At 34.7% G+C, this 23,991-nt stretch overlaps 1 protein-coding gene across 2 annotated transcripts in view; it reads left to right on the top strand.

Annotated features, from left to right (window-relative positions):
* The window catches only part of MYH7B (myosin heavy chain 7B), a 49,388-nt gene that overhangs the window by 12,804 nt on the left and 12,593 nt on the right, over nt 1–23,991 (top strand). Inside the window, exons 6-27 of one of the 2 annotated variants that reach the window (XM_087959452.1) lie at nt 221–317; nt 1,062–1,085; nt 1,321–1,413; nt 2,375–2,438; nt 2,825–2,923; nt 3,584–3,687; nt 5,106–5,244; nt 6,496–6,614; nt 7,095–7,244; nt 9,645–9,815; nt 10,798–10,977; nt 11,069–11,201; nt 12,894–12,970; nt 15,565–15,652; nt 16,077–16,194; nt 18,446–18,569; nt 19,041–19,177; nt 19,527–19,782; nt 20,348–20,590; nt 21,009–21,185; nt 21,399–21,544; nt 22,815–22,905. In XM_087959452.1, the coding sequence (XP_087815578.1) occupies nt 221–317; nt 1,062–1,085; nt 1,321–1,413; nt 2,375–2,438; nt 2,825–2,923; nt 3,584–3,687; nt 5,106–5,244; nt 6,496–6,614; nt 7,095–7,244; nt 9,645–9,815; nt 10,798–10,977; nt 11,069–11,201; nt 12,894–12,970; nt 15,565–15,652; nt 16,077–16,194; nt 18,446–18,569; nt 19,041–19,177; nt 19,527–19,782; nt 20,348–20,590; nt 21,009–21,185; nt 21,399–21,544; nt 22,815–22,905 (2,830 nt within the window). The remainder of the gene's footprint in view (nt 1–220; nt 318–1,061; nt 1,086–1,320; nt 1,414–2,374; nt 2,439–2,824; nt 2,924–3,583; nt 3,688–5,105; nt 5,245–6,495; nt 6,615–7,094; nt 7,245–9,644; nt 9,816–10,797; nt 10,978–11,068; nt 11,202–12,893; nt 12,971–15,564; nt 15,653–16,076; nt 16,195–18,445; nt 18,570–19,040; nt 19,178–19,526; nt 19,783–20,347; nt 20,591–21,008; nt 21,186–21,398; nt 21,545–22,814; nt 22,906–23,991) is intronic. The other variant, XM_087959453.1, reaches the window with a different exon arrangement.

Here is a 23,991-nt window from a genome sequence, read left to right as displayed (position 1 = left end):
TCATAAACTCACCCTATGTCCTGGGTACCACAAAACCCATTCATTAATAAATAGCATTTAAGATTTAGTGGGATGGCTAATATACTAGCATGTCTTTCTCCACTCTGACCTCTATAGTATATTTCTGGGTGGTTGGGAGTTGACTGGCAGATTGTGTGAGTATGAGAAATTTTTGCTAATTGCTTCATGCTCTTCATCTATGTATTTCTATTACTCTAAGCGGAGAATCTGGTGCTGGTAAGACTGTAAACACCAAGCGAGTCATTCAATACTTTGCCATTGTCGCAGCCCTGGGTGACACTCCGGGCAAGAAAGGAGTAAGGCCTTCATTTGCAAAAAATGCTTTTTCTCTTTTCTTTTGTTTGTTTTCCTTTTGTTTCCTTTTGGACTTGTTTGGCAGTGTGTTGGACATGGCCTTTTCTTTTGTTTTGAAACAAGCAAGGCTTGAAAAAATTGCTTTTGGGGAAAATTTCATGAAAAGGATGATGAGGCAGTGATTGCTTCAAGGCTTTTTTTTTTTTAATGACCAATGTGTTTCCCTTTCCTCCAGTACTTTTATTTTCAAAAAAGGGAGAAGTTCCCCAAAGCAGTCTTGCAACTCTTTCTTTTAAGCCTTGCTTTTTGTGATTTCCCTCTCCCAATTATCTCTCTTGTTCCTTTTTATTCTTTTTTTTCCATTTTGTATCTTTCCTTATTCTGTTTCTTCATCTTGCATTTCTTTTTTCTTTTCCTTTTTTCTTTTTTCCTTTTTGAAATATCTCTGTAACTGCTAATTTTCTTATCAGTAATTTTTTTGGGGACTTTGATTACATTTTAAAAAAATCACCAACAGCGTTTTCCTTCTTTGGGTTTGTTCTTTTTAACCTTCTTGCTTCTTGGTGCTGTTTTTTTATATTTAACATTTTTGATGTATTGAATATGTTAGTTTTTATGGAAATTTAATCATTTTGGATTTTCTTATCAACAAAATTGGATTGTTTTCTTCTTTGATTGGCATTTTCTATGACTCTAATTTTGTATTTTTGAAATTCTAAATCTGTCTTTTAAAATCTTTTTTATAGCAAGCACCTGCCACTAAAACCGGGGTAAGTTTTTAAATAAGGAACTATTGCAAACTTAAAAAATAAAAAAAAAGTATCAAAAACTTGAGTGAGGAGCAGGCAATGTGATTATCAAATTTAGGACAGCTTCTAGAAACTTTTGAAGGCTATCTTTGGCCAGGTAGTTATATATGGCAGCCAGTATGCATAAATTTGTTTTCCATGAGGCAAAATTTTGATCTCTGAGTGTGAAAAAATATTATCCCTTTTTGTTTCATAGGGTACCCTTGAAGATCAAATCATTGAGGCTAACCCTGCTATGGAAGCTTTTGGCAATGCCAAAACTCTGAGAAATGACAACTCTTCACGGTTTGTAAGTATACTTTAAATCAAAGCAGCAATATATAATGCTTTATGGTTGTTATGTGTATGCTTTGTTAATTTGCCATGTGGTACCATTAAGATGTGTAACAAACTGTTTCCATACCTGGTTTTTTATTATTATTAAGCATAGTCTGATTATATACCTTTTACACTGAAAGGCAGGAATAGTAATAATAGCAGCAAACAACAACAATATCTAGGCTGCAAAAATTGGCAGCATGGAGATTTTGAAAATACTAACCTTTGTAGTATAGACATAGAAGCGTTATTGTGATACATTGGAAAAGAAAGCAATTTATTCAGAAATAAGATTAAGGTGTTAATATATATTTTAATGTAATTGTACACCTCAGGACACAAAAAGCTATGAAAAAGGGAAGTTCAATCACAGTCTATAGATGTTCTATAGACAGAAGTTATATCAGAGTTTCAGCACATGTCATATCCACAAAACAGCTAAATCATGGATATAAGGGAATCCTCTACTGAGGATTCTTCCTGAAATGCAAATAGCTGTTTTTGGAATGCCTTTCATTTCTGATAATTGAAAGAGTCAACTTCAATAGACAAAAATGTCTATTGATTATATATCAAGTTCACTTTTTGGTGTTCTCAAGTGATTTAGGACCCAATTAGATGCATGAATCAACTCTAGTAACAAGTCAAAGTTACAACATTAATATTTCAGAAATAAATAATAAAAAACAAATAAGCATTATACTTAAAACTATAAGATAACATGAACTTTGCATGTTAGAATCCTTGATATCTCTGATGATGTGATGATGATGATGATGATCAGGCATGTTAAATATAACTATTTATGACCATGAAGGGCTTTTGCCATTTAGAATATGCAATAAAATTTGGTGAATAACTACTGCTAAAATTCTAAGGGCCTTTAGTCAATTGCACAATATGTGAGCCCCTTTTCTTTCTATGTATTTTAGGGCAAGTTCATCCGTATCCATTTTGGGCCATCAGGGAAATTGGCATCTGCTGACATTGACATATGTGAGTAGCAAATCTAGAAGAAAATTGAATAAATTTATGTAGGATGAAGTTATAAATGAATTACTGAATAATAAATAGAGTTGATTTTTTAATTATAATAGTGTATATAATAGCAAATAAATGTAAAAAAGAATGATAATTTCCAGATGCCTCTGAATATCAGTTGTTGAACTTATATTCTATTTATGGGCTTTACAGAATATTCTGCCCTCTATTTCTACTGTGGAAAGAAAGTGCTGGATTGAATATGTATTTTCTTTCACAAAACTCTACTATTGTTCTTCAAGAGTGATTGCCTATAAAATCCAAGGTTGACTTTCTTTTGACTACAGGTTAATAAAGTAAAGTAGCCTTGCAATTGAACATTTTGTATATTTTGTTTTTAGACTTGTTGGAAAAATCAAGAGTGATTTTCCAGCAGCCAGGAGAGAGGAGTTACCACATTTATTACCAAATCCTTTCTGGAAAGAAACCAGAATTACAAGGTAATCAGCATTAAAATGGCATGCAACAAAATGAATTTGTTAGCCAGCATGGAAAACACATATAACAGAACAGCCACAGAGCTATATTCAGCATTCTGATAGGCTGCTGTATATCAATAGTTGTTATCAGTATCAATGAATCTTCATCAACAACAAAGCTATAACTTCATACTTTTATTCTTGTGAGAACACATGGTTCATCCACATCTATATTCATCTTTTGGATCATTGTTGGCTCAAAGACTTCTAATAGGCTTCATAGCAATTTTCAACTCAGAACTTTTCAAATGACGATGCATGCTTATAATATTTCAGAAATTTACTGAAATTCTGCCTAAAATAAATCCATAGAAAGCTAGGCTAACAAATATTTAATCAATAAAATGAATATGTTCAATTATTCTTCTCACTTATATAATAATTAAACAATTTTCAGAGCACTGGTCAGGTTTATCAATTTAGCAAAGACAGTACTGTCTAATATCACAAGATTAGACATTTATGATGACAGTTGATGTTAAATAGACAAGTTTAAAAAGTTGCTGATCTTATTTTTGCAGGGAGACTAAATTTAAGTTTAACACAGTTTCTACTTCTTTTTTCCTTGGTTTTACAGGTAAGATTGCATGAATTCTTATTCTCTAAATTATTCCATTCCAGATATGCTTTTGGTGTCTTCCAACCCTTATGACTATCACTTCTGTTCACAAGGAGTAACAACTGTGGACAACCTGGATGATGGAGAAGAGCTCATGGGTACAGATGTAAGTATTTTTTCAGCAATAAAGCAAGACTGTGGAGATCTCCTTCTAAAGTGCTTCAGTGCTATTTACCTTAGCCATGTAAAACAATATAAATACCTTTTATTTTAGTAAAAAGTGAATATTGTGGTTGCTTCATATCAATAAAAAAATAATTTTGTCTAAATTCTCTTGTATATTTTTATGTATCAATGCTTTATATTGACTATATCCTAGTATGATTTGATCATTTATTGTACCCTATGACTATTATTAAGTGTTGTACCTTATGATTCTTGATGAATGTATCTTTTCTTGTATGTATACTGAGAGCATTTGTACCAAGACAAATTCCTTGTGTGTCCAATCAGACTTGGCCAATAAAGAATTCTATTCTGTTCTGTTCTATTGTATTGTATTGTATTGTATTGTATTGTATTGTATTGTATTGTATTGTATTGTATTGTATTGTATTCTATTCTATTCTATTCTATTCTATTCTATTCTATTCTATTCTATTCTATTCTATTCTATTCTATTCTAGGTAGTTAGTCATCCTTAATGGAATAAATTTAATACTAAAGTTAGATCATCTGAATCATATCTCTATCAAAAGAGATTTATATTACATATATTAATATTGAATCGCCATGGGTGAATAGGTGGCAATATAAATCAAATAAATAAATATTGCAAAATGACCCTGGAAAAAATAAGGTCTGCAGCTTATATGCAGATTATGTAACTGATAGTGCTCCTTCAGTCTGTGTAGTGATAGAGGGAGAGGAATATGGATTGCTGGAAGAGGAGGTTTAGAAATGCCAGTGTCTTGAATGAGACAGACTGATTACACAATAAGAAATATACATTGAAATAGGATTATTCCAGAGAAGCCTTTGTTAAAGCAATCTGGCATCATTCATCAAACTCCCAAGGAATCCAAACATTATTGAAAAAAGAATCTAATATAGCCAATATAATACATTTTAAATGGATGTGTTTTAAATTATAAACAATGTGCATTTAATTGTAGTAACCTTAAAGTGGGCTTAAGCACTTCACACATTTTTTATTTTTATTTATTTATTTATTTTGTCAAGCAATTATAAGATAACAGGTATAAGAATAAACATGGTTATGAATACATGAAATGGATACATATAAGAAAAATAAAAAGAAACAATAAGACAGGGATGGTAGGCACACTGGTGCGCTTATTCACGCCCCCTACAGACCTCTTAGGAAAGGGATGAGGTCAATTGTAGACAGTCTAAGGTTAAAGTTTTTGGGGTGTGGGGAAGAAACCACAGAGTCAGGTAGAGTATTCCAGACATTAACCACTCTGTTGCTAGTAAATACCGAGTGAATTCATGCTACATTTTTTGCTCTTTAACAGAATGACTTTTTAAAATATCACTATCTTATCTGGTTCCATTTTATAGCATGCTATGGACATCCTGGGGTTCGGCAATGATGAGAAGTATGGCTGCTATAAAATAGTAGGTTCCATCATGCACTTTGGCAACATGAAATTCAAGCAGAAGCAACGGGAGGAACAGGCAGAGGCTGAAGGCACTGAAAGTAAGCTTTTGTGCTGCTGCTTACTAGTGGCTAATTCCAGAGCAGTAGCCATGTTAGTCTGCTGCATTACAAGCAACCATATATATAATGTTTAAAGTGCAGGCTTATAGAGGCTTATAGACAAACATTGATGAATGTTTATATTATCTATTTCATTTAACATCTTTCAGCAGGATGGGGTCTAGAAAGGATAGAAAATAGCATTCTAGTAAATATGTGTTTTGTACTAGGTATGTTCCTCACGCACATTTTATCAAAAGACAGTCCCCATCTGTCCACATTCTCATTTTGTGAGAATGCCTATAAGGTTGTTCCACAATTCCAAATGGTGAAGATCTCTCTATCTCAATCATTTGGAGATCAAAATAATTGCCATCTGAGGCAGAAGAAAAACAAGTAAAATAATATATGATAAAATGGACTAAAAATTGGTTGTAATGTACAAATGAACCAATGGGAAAATATATGATTGAAAGGGCTAAAATTTACTTTGTGTCCCAGCCTTAGAGAGGATTTTTACAGCATGGTATATTGTTGGTATTTGTTACTACAGATTTGTCAAAATGCATAAAGGCATTTTGAATCTTTGCTAGAAATGTGAACAACATGAAGGGATATTTTAACATGTTTGGACATATTACTTTTTGCATGAAATGGAAAAAACTGCATTTATGATTTGTGATTTTGATGATTGGGGAAAAAACTAGATAATAAAAAAGAATGAACTTTTTTTTGTAATCGTAGACTAAGAGAGAATTTTGTAATTCAACTTACATTTGTTGCAAAGAAAATTGCAGGCTTCTTTCTATTTTTTTATTCTTTTTTTGCACTTTTGTTTTTCTCCTTCTTCCTCCCCTTCTTTATTGCTTTTATTCTTTATTATAGTGGTTTGTGTTACTTTTCATATTTTTGTAAGACTTTTAACAATTTATAAATAAATATAAAATGATTATCATCTGAAAAATAGATGGCAGCCACTTTTGTAGTTTTCCAAGGTGCCATTCCTTCTCCTCCCCTCAACCTTGCTGTGATGTTTAACATTGTTAGCAAAATAAACAGATGAGCACCAAGGTATAGGAAATTCAGTGAGAAGCACTTTACTAATAATTCCAGACCTTAAAGACTTATTGTCACTTACTTTTAAATAGCTAGATGATAATTCTCATTCGTAAAGTCTAAATTTTGGGAATTCTTGTTTTTTTTTAAAAAAATCGTTATGTTAAAATTTTGGTATTTGCTCTTGTGCTGCAGGTGCTGATAAAGCCTCTTACCTCATGGGGATCAGCTCAGCTGACCTCATCAAGGGATTGCTTCATCCAAGAGTGAAAGTTGGAAATGAATATGTCACCAAAGGACAGACCGTAGATCAGGTACGCATTTGGGAATGTGATCTTTTAGTTGCAGGTCATAAACAAAACTTTTCTGCAATTGTAAGAATGAAGGAAATAATTATCTTGCTAGCTACCTCAAAGCATATGTTTTTAAGATTTGTTGAGTAGAGATTTATTTGCAAAGCAGTCAAACAGCAAAGTATATTAGTATGAATGAAAGGCCCTCTTCAAAGTCTGTGGCAACTCTATAAGGCACAGTGCATGCTTTGGAGTCCCAGGAGAAGCCTTGTTTGTGAAGGCAACTTCTGTAGGCAACCTGAAAAATCTTTGATGCCGTCTTCCAAATATTACAGCTATCTCAACCCTATGAGAAGAGATGCTTCACTCATGTTAAAATGCTTTGTGAAGTTTCTCTTGAATACTTTTCATAGCTATATTATACACAAAACTATGTATTAGATATGAACTTTAGAGGTAAAACATTGCTTTTGATGAAATTTTATTATGTTGCAATCACAGGTGGTATATGCAGTAGGAGCTTTGGCCAAAGCCACTTATGATCGTATGTTCAAGTGGCTGGTTACACGTATCAACAGAACCTTGGACACCAAACTAGCCAGGCAATTTTTCATTGGAGTTCTGGATATTGCTGGCTTTGAGATTTTTGAGGTAGGTTTGGAAACTGGCCAAGGCAAATACCTTGATATGAAAGCAATTTTACACAATCCTGTATTGGAAAAAGCAACAACTAAATATTGTTAATAATGAAATATACAGAACAGCATTGTTTACTTGGTTTATTTTTTTCCCCTGTGAAGCCTATGACTGGTGAAAATCCACTTGCACTTGAATTCTAGAGCACTTCCACAGATGGTTTGTGTTGTATAGCACTGTAAGATTTCATGCTGTTGTTTTTGTTCATCAAATGCAACTGTTAATTTCTGGTTGAGCTGTAGTACTTTAAACAGTTTCTCCTTTGTTGTACAAAAACTCTAGAGAGACTTTGGCTGACCTGGTTTTCTTTTGGCTGAGACTCTCCTTTCACTCTGACTCCTAGAATGGAGGATGAGAAAATGTAGCTTCTTGTCAAGAGCCTACTTTTAGAGCTCATTAAAAGACAACATGTGGTAGTGCATGTTGTCTTTTTTTTAAAGTCCTCCTACAGCTACTACTGCAGGTGTTTCAAAAATCAATGCACAGATGTGGCAGAATGAAATAAAAATGTTAACAGGTAACAAATGACTGATTAAACATTTTGTTTATTTATTTTTTAATTGACTTGAGGTATTGCAGACTCATGGCAGCAGCAATGTCAGTGGGATGTGTGCATTCCAAAACAGGCAATATGGCGAACAATTTAAGCATTGTCCCTTTGTATATGTGTATATACAAAAGGGCCAAGGCACTATATTCACCACCTTGCCTGATTTTGATCCTGTCTTGTGGATTCTGCTGAATTACAGTGAAGATAATAAAAGGTGATCTTCAGATTTCTTTTGGGAAATTAGGGAATGGAAATGGGAACCATATGGAAGTGATATTAGAATTGGATCCAGCATATGACTATCTTTTTAACATGGTAAAATACTGTAGTACTGATTTTAATCTTTAAATGTAGTTGTATTAACTTTCAATGAAGAAATGCAACACAGGTCCAGACCCAAGGGTGGGATTCTACCAGTTCGCACCTATTCGCTAGAACTGGTTGTTAACATTCTAAGCAGTTCGGAGAACCGGTTGTTAGAATAAATTACTGGCCTAATCCTGTAAAGAAGGCAGAAAGGAAACATTCTGGTGTTGCTTTCAGAAACTACCTTTCCATTAACCCTTATTACATTCTTGGCAGGACTAGACTTCCTGTCTCAGGAACATCTCTGGAGTTTTTTTCCCCTCCTTTGCTGGTACTTTGTTTGTGTGGAGTGACCATTCAAAGGTACAATGGCACTGAAAAAAGTGACTTATGACCATTTTTCACACTTACGACTGTTGCAGCATCCCCACAGTCATGAGAGGCCAGGCGAGGAGATGCGTGCCTCGATGTGAGTGATATTGAGTTGGCCACGCCCAGCCAATAACATGACCACCAAGCCATGTCCACCCAGTCACATGACCACCAAGCTACGCCCACAGAACCAGTTGTTAAAAATTTGAATCCCACTCCTGTCCAGACCATAGGCTTGCAAACTACTGTTCAATAGTTCATTTAATTAATTACTTTCACATAGAGCTCTCAAAGCTATGTATAAAGATCAATAGTACTATAACATCAGAATGTGGTGTAGATAAAACCTTATATCTTGAAAATATTTTTCAAGAATCACTGAAATTTTGATAGATTTCAGGAGATTTCATTCAAGATGCCAAAATCTTGGGAGACCTCAGCAAAGACACAAAATGGCATATAACAAGATGGCATATAAAGATGGTCAATCTTTCAATAGCCAGGAAGTACTGTGTTTTTACTGGAAAGAAGTCAGGGCTGCAACAATGCAAGGAGCTATGTGAAGTATAAGCAAATTTTAATTTGTTTTAAAAAAGCATGTAGGATAGTATTGATTGGTTTTTCTTTTGTTTTTGAATTTGTGACATATACTATAGTTTATTGTCTTAAAACATCACATTTCAAAAGTTGTGCCATAAAATTTGACAACACAACTGATAAAACTCGGTGCTGCTTACAAAAATATTAAATATTTCTTTGACAAAGTTTATAATCACATACTTTAGTTGTTGCCATTCTGTTTTATATGTATATATGACTTTCTGATATAGGCAGATGAAACAAATGTCCAAGAAAATCAGCAGAGAGTAATCAGTAGTCTTACTATGATAGCCACTTCCATTAATTTATTCATATAGTAATGAACACATTGATATCTGTTTTATCATCCATAAATATGTGTGTGACTAGAATCATACCTGGAGTTGTATGGTTACAAATTAGAAAGTTACTATATACAAAAAGGACAAAATGCTTTGATGCTTTTCTGAGGGTGCTAATAATGATTGCGTCTTAGATAGGTTACAAAAAATATCTCAAGTTCCTTTCGTTTCATTTCTTGTCTGCAGTTTAACAGCTTTGAACAGTTATGTATCAACTTCACCAATGAGAAATTGCAACAATTTTTCAACCATCACATGTTTGTTTTGGAACAAGAAGAATACAAGAAAGAAGGAATTGATTGGGTCTTTATTGACTTTGGCTTGGACTTGCAGGCTTGCATTGATCTGATTGAAAAGGTAAAGTTGAGACATACAATAGATAAGGGTACTATGAATGTTGCATTATAAAATAAATCAACTATGTAAAGAAGTATATGACTACAACTTGTTCTGCGGTTCTCATACTTCCCAAAAAATTTCTATATGAAGATCAGTGAATTTATCTGGCTAAGCTTTTTTTAAAATAGGGCAAAATAATTCACTTTTATTGCCATCCCTCTTGCTCACTGTCTTTTTTTTTTTTTAAAACAGTTCTTAATTGTATTCTAACTTAACTTATTCCAAACACTCTGTTGAGGATCTCTTCTTTGTTGTTTTGCTGAAAAATAATTTTCTGTACTGTGCACCTATAGAGCTATTTTTAGGAATTTAATTCCCATTGGTGAAATCCTTATTTACCTTTTTAAAAAATTCTCAGGGTTCTCCTTTATTTCAACATATATCTGCAAAGGAGAATATAGAATACAATTTTACAATACCTTTTGAATGAGAAAATAAAGAAATGTCCAATAAAACCAAGATGTTTTGCTTCAGAGTACTACATATTCAGACAGGAAAATTGAAACACTTTTAAAAGTAGAATTGAGGCAAAGAACTAACAAATGAACAAAAGAAAGCAAATACAGATTCTTTGAGATGAAAAGAATAGTTTCAAAATCAATTTCCTGCCATATGATAAAATAGTCTTATGAAAGTTATTTTTAGTGATCCAAATCACCTTAAAAATAGATCAGAACTATTGTGATCCTGCCACATGAAGCTGTTTTCACATGAGCAGAATAGTTCTACTTGTCAAAATATACACAAATCTGTCCATTGTTCTGAAAACTCTAACTTCATACGATCCCTAATTCAGAATAGGCAAAATTAATTATTAATTATTAATGTGCAAATTACGAATTATTTATACTGTGAGTGGTCCACCATTTTATTGAATTAAATAAATATAAGACCAATTAAGATTGCTACTAAAATGTTGATGAATATCCTTTTCTTATAGCCACTTGGTATTCTCTCTATTCTGGAGGAAGAATGTATGTTTCCCAAGGCAAGTGATATGACATTCAAGGCCAAGCTGTATGACAATCACATTGGGAAATCACCCAACTTCCAGAAGCCTCGGCCAGATAAGAGGCGTAAATATGAGGCCCATTTTGAGGTGGTGCATTATGCAGGAGTGGTATGTAATAGTTCCCAACTTCCTACCTTATAAACTTTAAATTAATGTTTAATTTGCTCTGATTCTGTTGTTTTTGGTCATTTATCAACAGGTGCCTTATAGTATAATTGGCTGGCTAGACAAGAATAAGGATCCCTTGAATGAGACAGTGGTAGGTGTCTTCCAGAAATCCCAAAACAAGCTGTTGAATAGTTTATACGAAAACTATGTCAGCTCTTCTTCAGGTGAGTTGTATTGTCACACCTGCTTATTTTATATGGCACTGAAATATAGTATATGTGAGAACATAGGAACAGTTATGCTACATTAATGAAAGTTCTATTTGATCAAACTTTCACTTTCCAAGAATCAAGACTTTCCCTGAAACAATCTCTTTATATTTCCCTCACATTTTTCTCTATTATATCTAAAATTTGATTTGATAGGCTCCTAAAAAAATCACACATATCACTGAAAACACTGTTTCAGATAAGCAGTAGAGATTCCTTATATAGTATTCAAAATCTTCGTTTGGCATGGTATGTAGAATTTAATAAATAAAATATACAAACAGATCCATGTTATGGAATTTGACAAACTGAAGTGATCAAGAAAGTTAAGGTATATACCATCTCATTGCTCAAATTAGGGTGGAAAAGACATGATGAAATAACTTTTATCTTCAAATATTTCAAAGGCAATAACATAAATAATTTAAACCAATAAGATATAGTTGGTACTCTCTCTTGAAAAGAATGTAACTACACTGAGAACGTAAGCAGAAAGATAATTGTGCACAACTTAAATGGTTCAGACGCAGGTGTAGGATTCTACCAGCTTGCACCTATTCACTAGAACTGGTTGTTAACATTCTAAGCAGTTTGGAGAACAGGTTGTTAGAAGAAATGACTGGCCTAATCCTGTAAGGAAGGCAGGAAAGAAACATACTGGAGTTGCTTACAGAAACTTCATCTCCTTTAGCCCTTATTACATTCTTGGCAGGACTAGACTTCATGTCTCAGGAACTTCTCTGGAGTTTTTTCCCCCTCCTTTGCTGGTACTTTGCTTGTGTGGAGGAACCATTCAAAGTTACAATGGCACTGAAAAAAGTGACTTATGACCATTTTTCACACTTACGACTGTTGCAGCATCCCCACAGTCATGAGAGGCCAGGCGAAGAGATGCATGCCTTGATGTAAGTGATGTTGAGTTGGCCACACCCAGCCAATAACATGACTACCAAGCCACCTCCACCCAGTCACATGACCACCCAGCCACACCCACCACCTAAGCCATGCCCACAAAACCGGTTGTTAAAAGTTTGGAATCCCACCCCTGTTCAGACGTATGGGTTCAATCAAGCCTGCTGAATTTTTGTCTAGTCCTAAAACATGTAGTCCATCTGCCTTATTATCGTAAGAGGAATAAGCATTTCATATCTCATTTTAGTCAATGTACATCTTAAGTATGTTCTGAGAAAATATCATTAGTGGGTATTGTATTTTGAGTTCAAGTAAATGAAGAGTTTGAGAGTAAGTTATAGAAGCAAAGATTTGAGGAAAGCTGTTCCTTTACTCAACATGATTGCCAAGAAGCATATAGGCATGAGGGTATATTTAGGGGTGCTCATGCTAAAGCTATAGACTATTCTAATATATCATTTTAAATATTTCATTATATAATTATATAAATTGATTCATTCCTTTAGGTCTTCATTTTTATTTGCATTCTAATGTACCTAGCAGATTTGAAAACAGTATTTATTCTTGGCAGTCTCTCATAAAGAAACCAGCTAGGCTGAATTACTAAGTAGACTTAAAATATTAATTGTTTAGAAACTCAGGCACTAGAGTTAGTCTCCCAGTTGTTAAAAACTAAATGAGTATCCAAACTAAATTAATTCCACTAAAGTAATATACTGAAATTTTATTTGATAGATGAGCCCCACAAGGCAGGTGTCAAAGAAAAACGTAAGAAGGCAGCTTCATTCCAAACTGTGTCTTCAATGCACAAGGTAAGCACTTGATACTTTGGAACAAAAATCACTGGTTAAACTCTACAGAATTGTACTTGATTCAGTTAATATGTATGTTGGACAGTTCTTCCAGATAACATTCTAAAAGTCACCAGCTCTAAATTTGAACCCCAGGCAGACACCTTAAAGCTTGGTTCTTCTCCCCAAATGGTCCAGTCTTCACCTTTCTTGGCAAAAAGGATACGAGGGAATTCACATCAGTGATTGTCCCCGTGTTATCAATTCTTGGTGAACATCTTCATTTCACATTCAAATTGAATTGGAAGAATGCTTGAAAGAAAACCAATTCCCTCTATGATAGGGAAATGCTTATTTCTGCTCCAGTGGTGTCTTTGTTCTACATGGTTCCTGGCTGCTTCTCCGTTGCTGAGGGAGAGGCAGTTAAGACTTGCAGTGATGTTTAGATAATTTATTACATAAACATCACTTTAAGTCTGTGCTATTTCTCTCCTCACTATTGACCGCAGGAAGGAAAACCTTTGGGAAGAAGGAAACAAATGTGGATTTTTCAGTGCTTGGAGCAACTACACCCCCTCCCCTGACTTTTCTGCCTTGGGAGAGAATTAGCTAGATCTAATTCTAATTGAACCAATGAATTGCATTCATCTCTGTGAAGTCCATTTGACTGAGAGCCAAGGTTTCAGAACTTAGAAGAGAAAGTTATTGAGATCATGGGGTTTAAAGCATAAATACTAATACAATAGAATCATGCCGATAACACATTACTGTTCTTTACTATTCCACTCCAAGGAAACAATCGATATTCTTGAATGTTGTCTATATTCAATAAAGAGCTGGATAAGAGATAATGAGATAAATTTAAGTGGGAAACTGGACTCAGAGATTGAGATTCAGCTGGTTTGGTTTGGGGTGAAATGAGCAGGTCCACATTTTTCTTCCAATCAATCATGTCCAATTCTCAGAAACTGCCTGGACAAGTCTTTGCAGCTTTTTTTTTTAAACAAGGTTTTACAAAAGTGGCTTGCCTCTTGCCTGGGACTGATAGAAAGTAACTAAGCTAAGGTCACCCAGCTTGCTTTGTGCCTAAGGCAGGAGTAGAACTCACACTCTCCTGGTTTCTAGCCTTGTGCCTACAGCAAACCTTACTCTCAGCTCCACATTAAAGAGATGGCTTTGTCATCTTCAACTGTCTCTGGATTTGTAGGTGGTACCGAAATTTTAAAAAGTTGACACAATTACATCTAATGCATGAACAGCAACTTTTTCTGAGCACTAAGATTCGGTAATAGTTACCCATATTTTTTGTACCTATTATGTTAACTAATCCAATATGATCTATATGCAACTAAGTATCTGGAAACACCAGTTGGTGCAGAATATAACACTGTGCAAAGTACATGGATCACATGATGCCTTGTACTATACTGAAAAATCTGTAGAAGTTCTTTATTACTTTAAGAAATTAATTTTAATTTGAAGATCTCAAACACCTGAAGACCTAACTATCTGAAAGACCTCATATTCCATTTTGAGCCTGCGCAGATGCCCCCACTGTCAAAAGCTCACAAATTTATGATGTGGAAAAGGGCTTTTTCCTGCATAGCTTCCAGCTATTGGGTGCCCATTCTTGGAATCTGTATTTGGCCCCTAATTTTTTATGTAGACAAGTTATAAAGATATATTTCTTTCTCTAGTTTTTTTAATCAGTTATCCTCCAGATGATTGATTTTAAGTTTATGTTACATTTTCTGAATAAATTTTGTTTCTATTTTAATCATTATTAGCTATCTTGTTTGAACTGAATAATAGCATGTATGTATGTATATGTACTATATACATATACATATGCATACCCATATACATACATACATATATACATCTGTGTATATATGTATGTATGTATATGGGTATGCATATGTGTACGTGTGTGTACTTTCTCTTTTACAAAATGAGTAGCATGATATGTATTCTATATGTATATATGTCTTGTTACTCATCCTGTAAAAGAGAGATATTTAGAAAGTACAGCTGCATATGTTATCTTGAACAAATTACAGGAAAGTAAAAGTTTCTACTTTAGATAGCCAAATATGAATAAGTTTGCTGTGGGAGACATAATTATCTGAACATTTATGTATCTCTGTCAACTTGGCAAGAGCATTGCATAATAAAATTTTCATCTGATTGAATCTGCAGTGGCACCTTTGTCACATATAAAGTGAGTGGGATAAGTAAGTTATTTTCCAAGACATCTGTAGATAGCGTCAGTAATAATCCAGACATGATCATAATAATCATGCTATATCTATGTGCCTTTTTGTGCATATGTCCATTTTAGGGACAATACAAACAAAAAAGAAGCCAGATTCTTCCCATAATTACCAATTATTTTTGTGTCCATCAATGTCCACAGAAAACTGCAATGAAGCCAAAATGACAATATAGGCAGGATGATGTCATCATGCAAATGCTGACTTTACTTGTACCTTCTAAGTGCTAAAAGATAGTTGGTTCATGACAGATTCATGGCAGGAGTAATACATGTTAAAATTTGACTTAGAAATGGAATGAGAGCAAATGAAGCTATTTAACTTTATATGTCTGCCTTACAGGAAAACCTGAACAAACTGATGACCAATTTGCGTGCTACCCAGCCTCATTTTGTCCGTTGCATTATCCCTAATGAAACAAAGACTCCAGGTACAGAATGTCAAAAAGATTACATAAAACAGATGTGATGAAATGCCTGGGGGAAGGTCCACGTATAAGACCCTGTAATTTTTCTAGCACTGACTTCTATGTTATACACAACACAAAAAGTGACATTAAGTTGTTTAAAAATATTGAGTGAGGCTGGCATCTTAACCATTTTGAAACTTATATCTAGATAACTGTACTTTCAGTCAGTGAAATTATTAATATTAAGGTAAAATTAATAAGGTATTAATTTCTTTTCTCACCTTTTTGTTCTTCCATTTCTTTGTTTTTGATAACCATGACTGTTTAATTGGACAGTATTTCATGTATTTCCCCTCCATTTTATGACCTTATTTAGGTTTAAGTTCTTTTGTTTGGGGGAAAAATTGTTATTGCTGAAGACACCTTTTCTTTTTAAACTGTGCAGGAGCCATGGACCCTTTCCTGGTGATGCATCAGCTGCGGTGTAATGGTGTCCTTGAGGGCATTCGCATCTGTAGGAAAGGGTTTCCAAATAGGATCCTCTATGCTGACTTCAAGCAGCGGTAAGCAGTCCCTCTTCTTTCTTATGTAAAGATACTAGCATTTCTCTCCTGCTAGGAACATTAAGTAGGCAGTAAAGCTGTGGAAACTAGCCATTGGAATAAAGCCGGAATTTCTGAAAGTATCATACTATTTATTTATTTATTTATGAAATTTATTGGCTGCCCATCTTACCATAGGATAACTCTGGGTGGTTTGCAATTAGATATAGCTAAAACATAAAAAGTTAAAATCAAACATTAAAACCAAGGGAAGAAGGGGATGGAGTTGGGGGAAGGTGGGAACTGTTATTACTCAACCAACCACCTCCATTGTGCTGTTCTTCCACTGGGCCATGTCTTTAGGCCCTTACAAAAAGTTAGGAGGGTTGGGACAAACCTCACATTGGGGCCCAAGATATTCCGGGAGGGCAGGAGCAATAGCAAAGAAGTCCGTCCTCCTGAACCCCACCAGCCAGAATGATAGGTCTGCCAGGATCCATAGCATGCCTCCTCTGCTGGCATGAGTGGTACGGGTCAATTCCATTGGGTAAGACTACACAAAATAAACAAATAGTACGCATTCATTTTTCTTTTATTCTTGTTTTATTGCCAGGACCCCAGAATAAATAGGGTCTAACTGTTAACAACAAAACTGCATTTCCCAGAATTCTCTGAAAAGAAGGAAGAGTAAATAGTCCAATTGTCTGAGCACTATGGTTTGGTTTGGCTAATTAAAGTTAAATGAATTAATGTCAGATTAGAACTATCATACATATTACGGGAAATCATCAAAACTCCTTAAATGGCAATCCTTTAATGCTAGATAGAGTAGAGTAAACTTTATATATAATGCTATTTCTGGCAGTAATGCCCATTTAGTTACTCCAGCTGGTTTTATAGTTTCTGAGAGTTAGAAAAAATAATTTGGTGTTTATTTCTAGTGCAACTTTATTCATTTTCTGAAGGTATATATAATGATGTAAATTAACAATTCATTTATTGTTTATTGTTAGCCTAAAAATTGCTAGTGATGAAACCGAACAATCTCATGTATCAAAAATAGCATTGGCTGAGAAATTAATGCTTGAAATTCATGAGTTTTGGTTTTTCATATAGTTAAGGAGTTTTACTTAACGTAGGATCTCCATTGTAATTATAAGATCAAAGTAAATTCTTAGATATTTTTCCTTTGTATACAAATATTTTTATGAAGGAAATACTGAATATGGACATTTAAAATTTCATACCATTAAGACTATAATTATATATACACACACACACACACGTACACATATATATTCAGATTAAGAATTTTATTCTGTAGGGCATGAGATGTTTGCAACCAGCCTACGGAAACGTCAGACAAGCACGCTCGTGCATGTGCATCCCCACTTGTGTGAGCTGTGGACAAGCACGTGTACACAAGTGCGATTTGCATGAGTGGTGGGTGCACCTGCACAACGCTTGTGCTAATGGAACTGTGCATGCACACGCTTGCCAGCCACTCACACAAAACCATCCTCTCTCCCCCCCTCACTTGCTGGTCTGCAAAGCCAGAAACTTTGGCGCGCTCTGATTTAATAGAAGCAGTAGAGTCATTGGAGCCTATCCAGTTCAACTTCCTGGATTACAACATTCCAAATAGATGATTTCTAGCCATTTCTGGAAGGTGCCCAGTGAATGGCAGCTTATTTAGCCCATTGTGTTACTTGTGGACAACCTGCAGCCTTCATATGGAGTCATATACTCTATACAATAATTGTACAGAGAGTATTATATTTTCAGAGATGTCCATGAGGAATGTTAAAAAACATCAAAATGGCAACTGGTATGGTACAAATGAAACTCTGCCTCTTTTTAAATGTGTTTTATGTGCAAAGTATAAAAAAAATATGTGGAGCTTTGATTGTATCATCTTTACTGCCATCTTAACTTTTTTGACGACAGTCATGCAGACATCCCTTGGTACTTTTTAAAAATGTGGAGAAGTTTATATTGTATTAAACAAGCAAATTCAGCTTCATGAACAACAACCTAAACAAATATTTAAGATTAGTAATCTATAAAAATCATAGTGAGCTATCAACTACATATAAGGTATAATAATCCCCATTATTTAATGTATTATTTAATTCTTCACTCCAATAAAATCATGGTTTCCCAGACCTTTCTTTAACAAGTAAATTGTTTTAGAATCTAAGCAGCTTGCATGAAGAAGTACTAATGATTCTAAACATCTATTTCTTCAACTGTTAATCTTACCTCCTTCTAGTTATCGTATCTTGAACCCAGCTGCAATACCTGATGATAAATTTGTAGATAGCAGGAAGGCCACAGAAAAACTGCTGCTTTCCTTGGACATTGACCACACCCAGTATAAGTTTGGACATACCAAGGTATTTGCTGTGCAAGTAACATTTATGAATGAATGACTTGATTTGACCATAAGAGAAAAATGCTAAGGATGAACACAATATCTATGTCTAAGCTAAGATTCATATTCTTCCTTGTATATAATACAGTTTTCTTTCTTGAGTGTTAGCTTCCTACACCTTGTATTCAGTATCTACTGTAAAGAAGAAAGCTGAACTGCAAATATATAAGCAAAAAATAAATTAGAGCACAAGAAAATATAATATAATAATATAAAATTTAGACAAAAATATTTTGTTTCTGAATAGGATTATTTTAGAATCTCAAAGTAGCTTATGGTGAATGAAGCCTAGTATATCTTCTAACTATGATTCATTAATTGCTCAGAAATTAAATGCAAACAATTAGCACAAGAGAATTATTCTTCAGAATTGTTGAAATATATTATTCAAAATCAACATCTTTAATATATTAGAAATCTTCCTTAATTTCAGGTATTTTTCAAAGCTGGTTTGCTGGGTCTACTGGAAGAGATGAGAGATGAACGGCTGGCTAAGATTATCACCCTCCTTCAGGCATGGATGCGTGGGCGCCTCATGCGAATTGAATATAAGTTAATCATCACCAGAAGGTATAACAACAAAATTACCTTTGCAGACACTTTTGCTTCATGTTATCCATTGGTATATTATACATTTTATTGATTAGCAAGACACCTTTTTGAAGGAGGTACCTTTCTCTTTACTATACTTGTTAATTTCAAAAACACTCCTATCAATATTTTGCTTTTAAGAAGAAGAAACTTTAAAAATCTTTTAAAAATCAACATATAAGTTACAGCCCAGAATTTTAAATTTCTCTCTCTCTCTATTTTCCTCTCAGAATCTTCAGTTTCTTCATAAGTTTAGATAGAGGCATAGATGAACTTCCTCTGATCCCATAGCTTTCCATTTTCAATATGTTTTGCTAATTCCTCACAGAGAGGCACTCTACACCATCCAGTGGAACATCCGTGCTTTTAATGCTGTGAAAAACTGGTCTTGGATGAAACTCTTCTTTAAGATCAAACCTCTCCTCAAGTCAGCTCAGACTGAGAAGGACCTAGCTAACCTCAAAGAGGAACTTCAGAAACTGAAGGACGCTCTGGAAAAGTCAGAAGCTAAACGGAAGGAACTGGAAGAGAAACAAGTCGGCATAATCCAGGAAAAGAATGATTTGTCTCTACAGCTCCAAGCAGTGAGTAACTTATGTAGTTAAGCATTCCAGATGAGCTTAGGCATTGAATGCATGTTCTACGTGGAAGCTCAGATTGAATATGACTGTGAACATTTATAGACAGATATTCCTTTACATACTTAATAGATGTTCTAAAGCACAGGTGTCAAACTCATGTTGTCACGTTGCTGTCACGTAAACATATCGTGACGTTTTTTCCCTTTGTGAAGCTGGGGTGGGCGTGGCCTTCATGTGATGCATCTGGCCTGCGGGCCACCAATATGACACCCCTGTTCTAAAGCTATAAGATCACTTCATATTCAGTGGTAGAACTAAGAATATATGTCTACAAACATTTCTAACTCTGTACCTAAGATTAAACTTTCACAAATGAATGGGCCAGAGTTTTGTTCCAGAGGGAAAAATGAAGACACTCAAATGAAATGAGAGTCACTTTTTAAATGTCCATAAATGACAGCAACCTATTGTAGTTTTTAACATTCATTTTCATACATCTATGTACAATTTTGAGGTTTTATGGACAACTGTTAGAGTGGTAAAGTGCTGCTCTGGATGTTCTTCATAGGAGCAAGATAATTTGGCTGATGCAGAGGACAGGTGTGATCTCTTGATTAAGACCAAAATTCAGCTAGAAGCCAAAGTGAAAGAACTGGTGGAGCGTCTGGAGGATGAAGAGGAAATGAATGCTGAGCTGACTGCTAAAAAACGAAAACTGGAGGATGAGTGTGCTGAACTGAAGAAAGACATTGATGACCTGGAGATCACCCTGGCCAAAGTGGAGAAGGAGAAGCATGCCACAGAAAACAAGGTGAGCAAAACAGGAAAAAAATAACAATAAAGGCATACACAGTCTTGATTGCTTACATACTGCAAAGAAATGTATATTTAGCTGTAGCAGTTGAAACTCTTTACTGCATCTAACTATAGAGATTGATTTACAGCTCAGATAAATCTCTGACGAGCACCAAGCTATTTCAGTTCTTCATAGGATTCAGAAGCATATAACCAGCAAGAGAAAGTACATTTTTCTTTAATCTCAAATAGCAGAAATAATGCATTTTTGGTGTAGATTATTGGGAAGGTTGAGACATAATTACACACATTCTCTGTTGATTATAAAACCCGCCACTGAACAAAATCTGGAACTAATATGGTTAGCTTTCGTTTAGATTTTCATTCTGCCATGTTATGAATATATCCCTCTAAGCTATCCAATCATATCCTAGGTGAAAAACCTGGTTGAAGAAATGGCTGCTTTGGATGAGGTCATTGCTAAGTTAACCAAGGAGAAAAAGGCACTACAGGAGGCCCACCAACAAGCTTTGGATGACCTTCAAGCTGAGGAGGACAAAGTCAACACTCTAACTAAGGCTAAAGTCAAGCTAGAACAGCAAGTGGATGATGTGAGTTAATACATGACAATGGACCATCATAATGGAAGAACTCATGTCTAATCTTATTATGTAATATATCATGGGTGGACAACCTGTAGTATTATAACTAGACTCAACCCCATGTCCTTTTTTAGGAACCCCTGGAGCATTTTTGATACCTATGTCAATTTTTCAATAATGTGCCAATTTTTCCTACTATTTTATGGTTTTTGTGCTTTCTAGCTGGAGAGTGCTTTAGAGCAAGAAAAGAAGATACGGATGGACCTGGAAAGAGCAAAGCGTAAGCTAGAAGGTGATTTAAAACTAACACAAGAATCTGTGATGGATCTGGAGAATGATAAACAGCAACTTGAGGAGAAACTCAAAAAGTAAGCATGCAGTTTCTCAGAATGCTAAATAGATATTTAGACAACCAAATACATTATGCGTACTGTGCTGTTTTATTTTGATTTATTTATTTATATCTCATAGCGACAAATATATACAACACACTTTCCTCCTTCTATTTTCCCCACAACAATCCTGTGAGAGGGGTTTGATTAAAAGAGACTGACTGGCTCAAAGCCAACAGTTGGCTTTCATGGCTAAGCTAAGACTTGAGCTGACAGCCTCCTGCTTTCTAGCCTAGTCCCTAGACCAAACTGGCTCTCTAAATAATGTTCTCTATATAATATTCGCTTTACTTTTACTTTACCATTTACTTTAATGCTTTCTTTACATTAATCTAATGGCAAAAGATATTATGAATCAAGTACTACTATCTATTGTTAATATTTTAAACACTCTTATTCCATCTTAGAACTTTGGAGCAATACTAACATACTAGAAAGAATTATTCTTCTACTGCATTGCCTAAAGCCATCTTGAGAAGATAGTTCTTGAATATGAGACATTGTTCAAATGCACATGAAAAGAAAAAGAATGTATATTTTAAATTGATTGACAAGCTCATAAAGATTCATATGATTTAGAAAACAAGCAGCTGCAAAGATGTCTGTTTCATCACTATTTCTTAGGAAGAACATTAACAAGAGCTGGAGTACATCTCCACCCTAAGATATTTCAGTTTGGTATAAGTAATAATTCAGTTGTTAACAAAAGAAACTATGAAAATGTTGCTTGCATGAGAAATATTCAGTTTGGGACAATAGCCAAAAGATAATGTTATATGCACTACTGATTTCAGAGAAACTTAAATACTTATCGTTAATTAAGACTTACCTCTCTTGCTTGTTGTGATTTTCCCATTTTCAATTAAAAGTTTCATTCAGACAGGTTAGAAGAATAGAGAAAACATAAGCTGAAAGGTTTTGTAGTGCAGCTATTTAGCATGCTAATTTTGCCTTCAAGAAAAACAGAAGCAAGAGGCAAACAATCTTCCTCTTTGCCCCAGATCTTAAAGTGAATGATTACTTTATTTATTTATTTATTTATTTATTTATTTATTTATTTGAGGCTACGTGTAGCTCAGGGTTAAACTGTGGAGTGAGTAAATAAACCCTAACCCAACCCTTGTTGCTCTCTGAGCGTGGTTGTTTGCAAAAGAGCAATAAGAACTTCACAGATAATCCAATTAGTTAAAGAATCAAACATCATGAGTATAAGATGCACGAGTTACATTTATTTATTTTTCCATAGAAAAGACTTTGAAACGAACCAGTTAAATTCACGAATTGAAGATGAACAGCTTCTTGGAATTCAGTTGCAGAAAAAAATTAAAGAACTCCAGGTAAATGTATATAGGTTTAAATGGAGGCCGCAGACAGACCATCGTAGTTGGGCTACTTCAAGGGTTGTCCATAGTACCATAATTTCTATTCCCAGTCCCTCAAAAGCAGTCTGAAGATAGTTTTTATTCTTTTGCTGATCTTGCAACACTGAAAACAATGAGAAAAGGACTGTTTATCTTCCCCAGTCAGCTGTTGGTCCTAAAGAAGGAAACAATCCCTCAACCTTACTCCATACAAAAGAGAAATAAAATAAATTATGAGAACCTTCCTCTGTTCCTAATTTAATGCTTTTATGTTAAATCCATTTGTCTGATTATATTCCAATAATCTGATCAATTGTTATAAGAGGAGCTGCAAAATCCTGAAGCCACTTTTCCATGTGAAAGACTTCCTAGGGCAGAAGAGTCCTTGGTGCTTGTGCACTGATGATTTTACCTATTTGGTAATAAATATCTGCAAGAAAACAACAAGCTCAGAGAGCACCAAGGACTCTCTGACTCTCTTTCAACCTTGAACTACAAATACAGTAGAACCTCCGGCCACGAATGCTTCTGACCATGACCACATTGGGTTCCGATCAAAAAAATTCACATTTTTTTTTCCACAGCCGATTTCCTCTTCTGCACCATTTTTTTTGTAAGCCCAAATTTCCAAAATTAGGTTTGGGTCACAACCAAATCAGATTGCAACCAAAGTTATGGAATGAATTTGGTCGTGACCAGAGATTCTACTGTACTCTTTTCTATCAGTACCTACTAGCACCAATGAACTTCAGAATCTGGGATCATGAAGAAGGGAAACAAAATATAATTTTCCTCTAGATTTGGGACATACAGATCGTAATGAGACTCTATATCTTAGTTACCTTGAGCAATCCTTCATTGTACGAATGACATCAAAAATTCATTGAACAAATGACTCTTCCTATCTGGTTTCGTTTTAGTTTGCAAGAGCCACAGCCATTGTAGCAAATGGTGAGAGGTTCAGAAAGTTGCAGTTCGACAACACCTGGAGGATTCCCTTCCTTTGTAATATTGTCATGAATAAAAAGAGACATTAAGAGAGCAATGAAAATGGGATTACAG

Source organism: Notechis scutatus, chromosome 3 (assembly GCF_049901735.1).
Source record: "Notechis scutatus isolate UNSWTSFEM ecotype Mainland chromosome 3, rNotScu1.2, whole genome shotgun sequence".
Classification (NCBI taxonomy): Eukaryota; Metazoa; Chordata; class Lepidosauria; order Squamata; family Elapidae; genus Notechis; species Notechis scutatus.
Note: the sequence above shows the minus strand (reverse complement) of the source record. Positions and strands in the feature narration are given on the sequence as shown.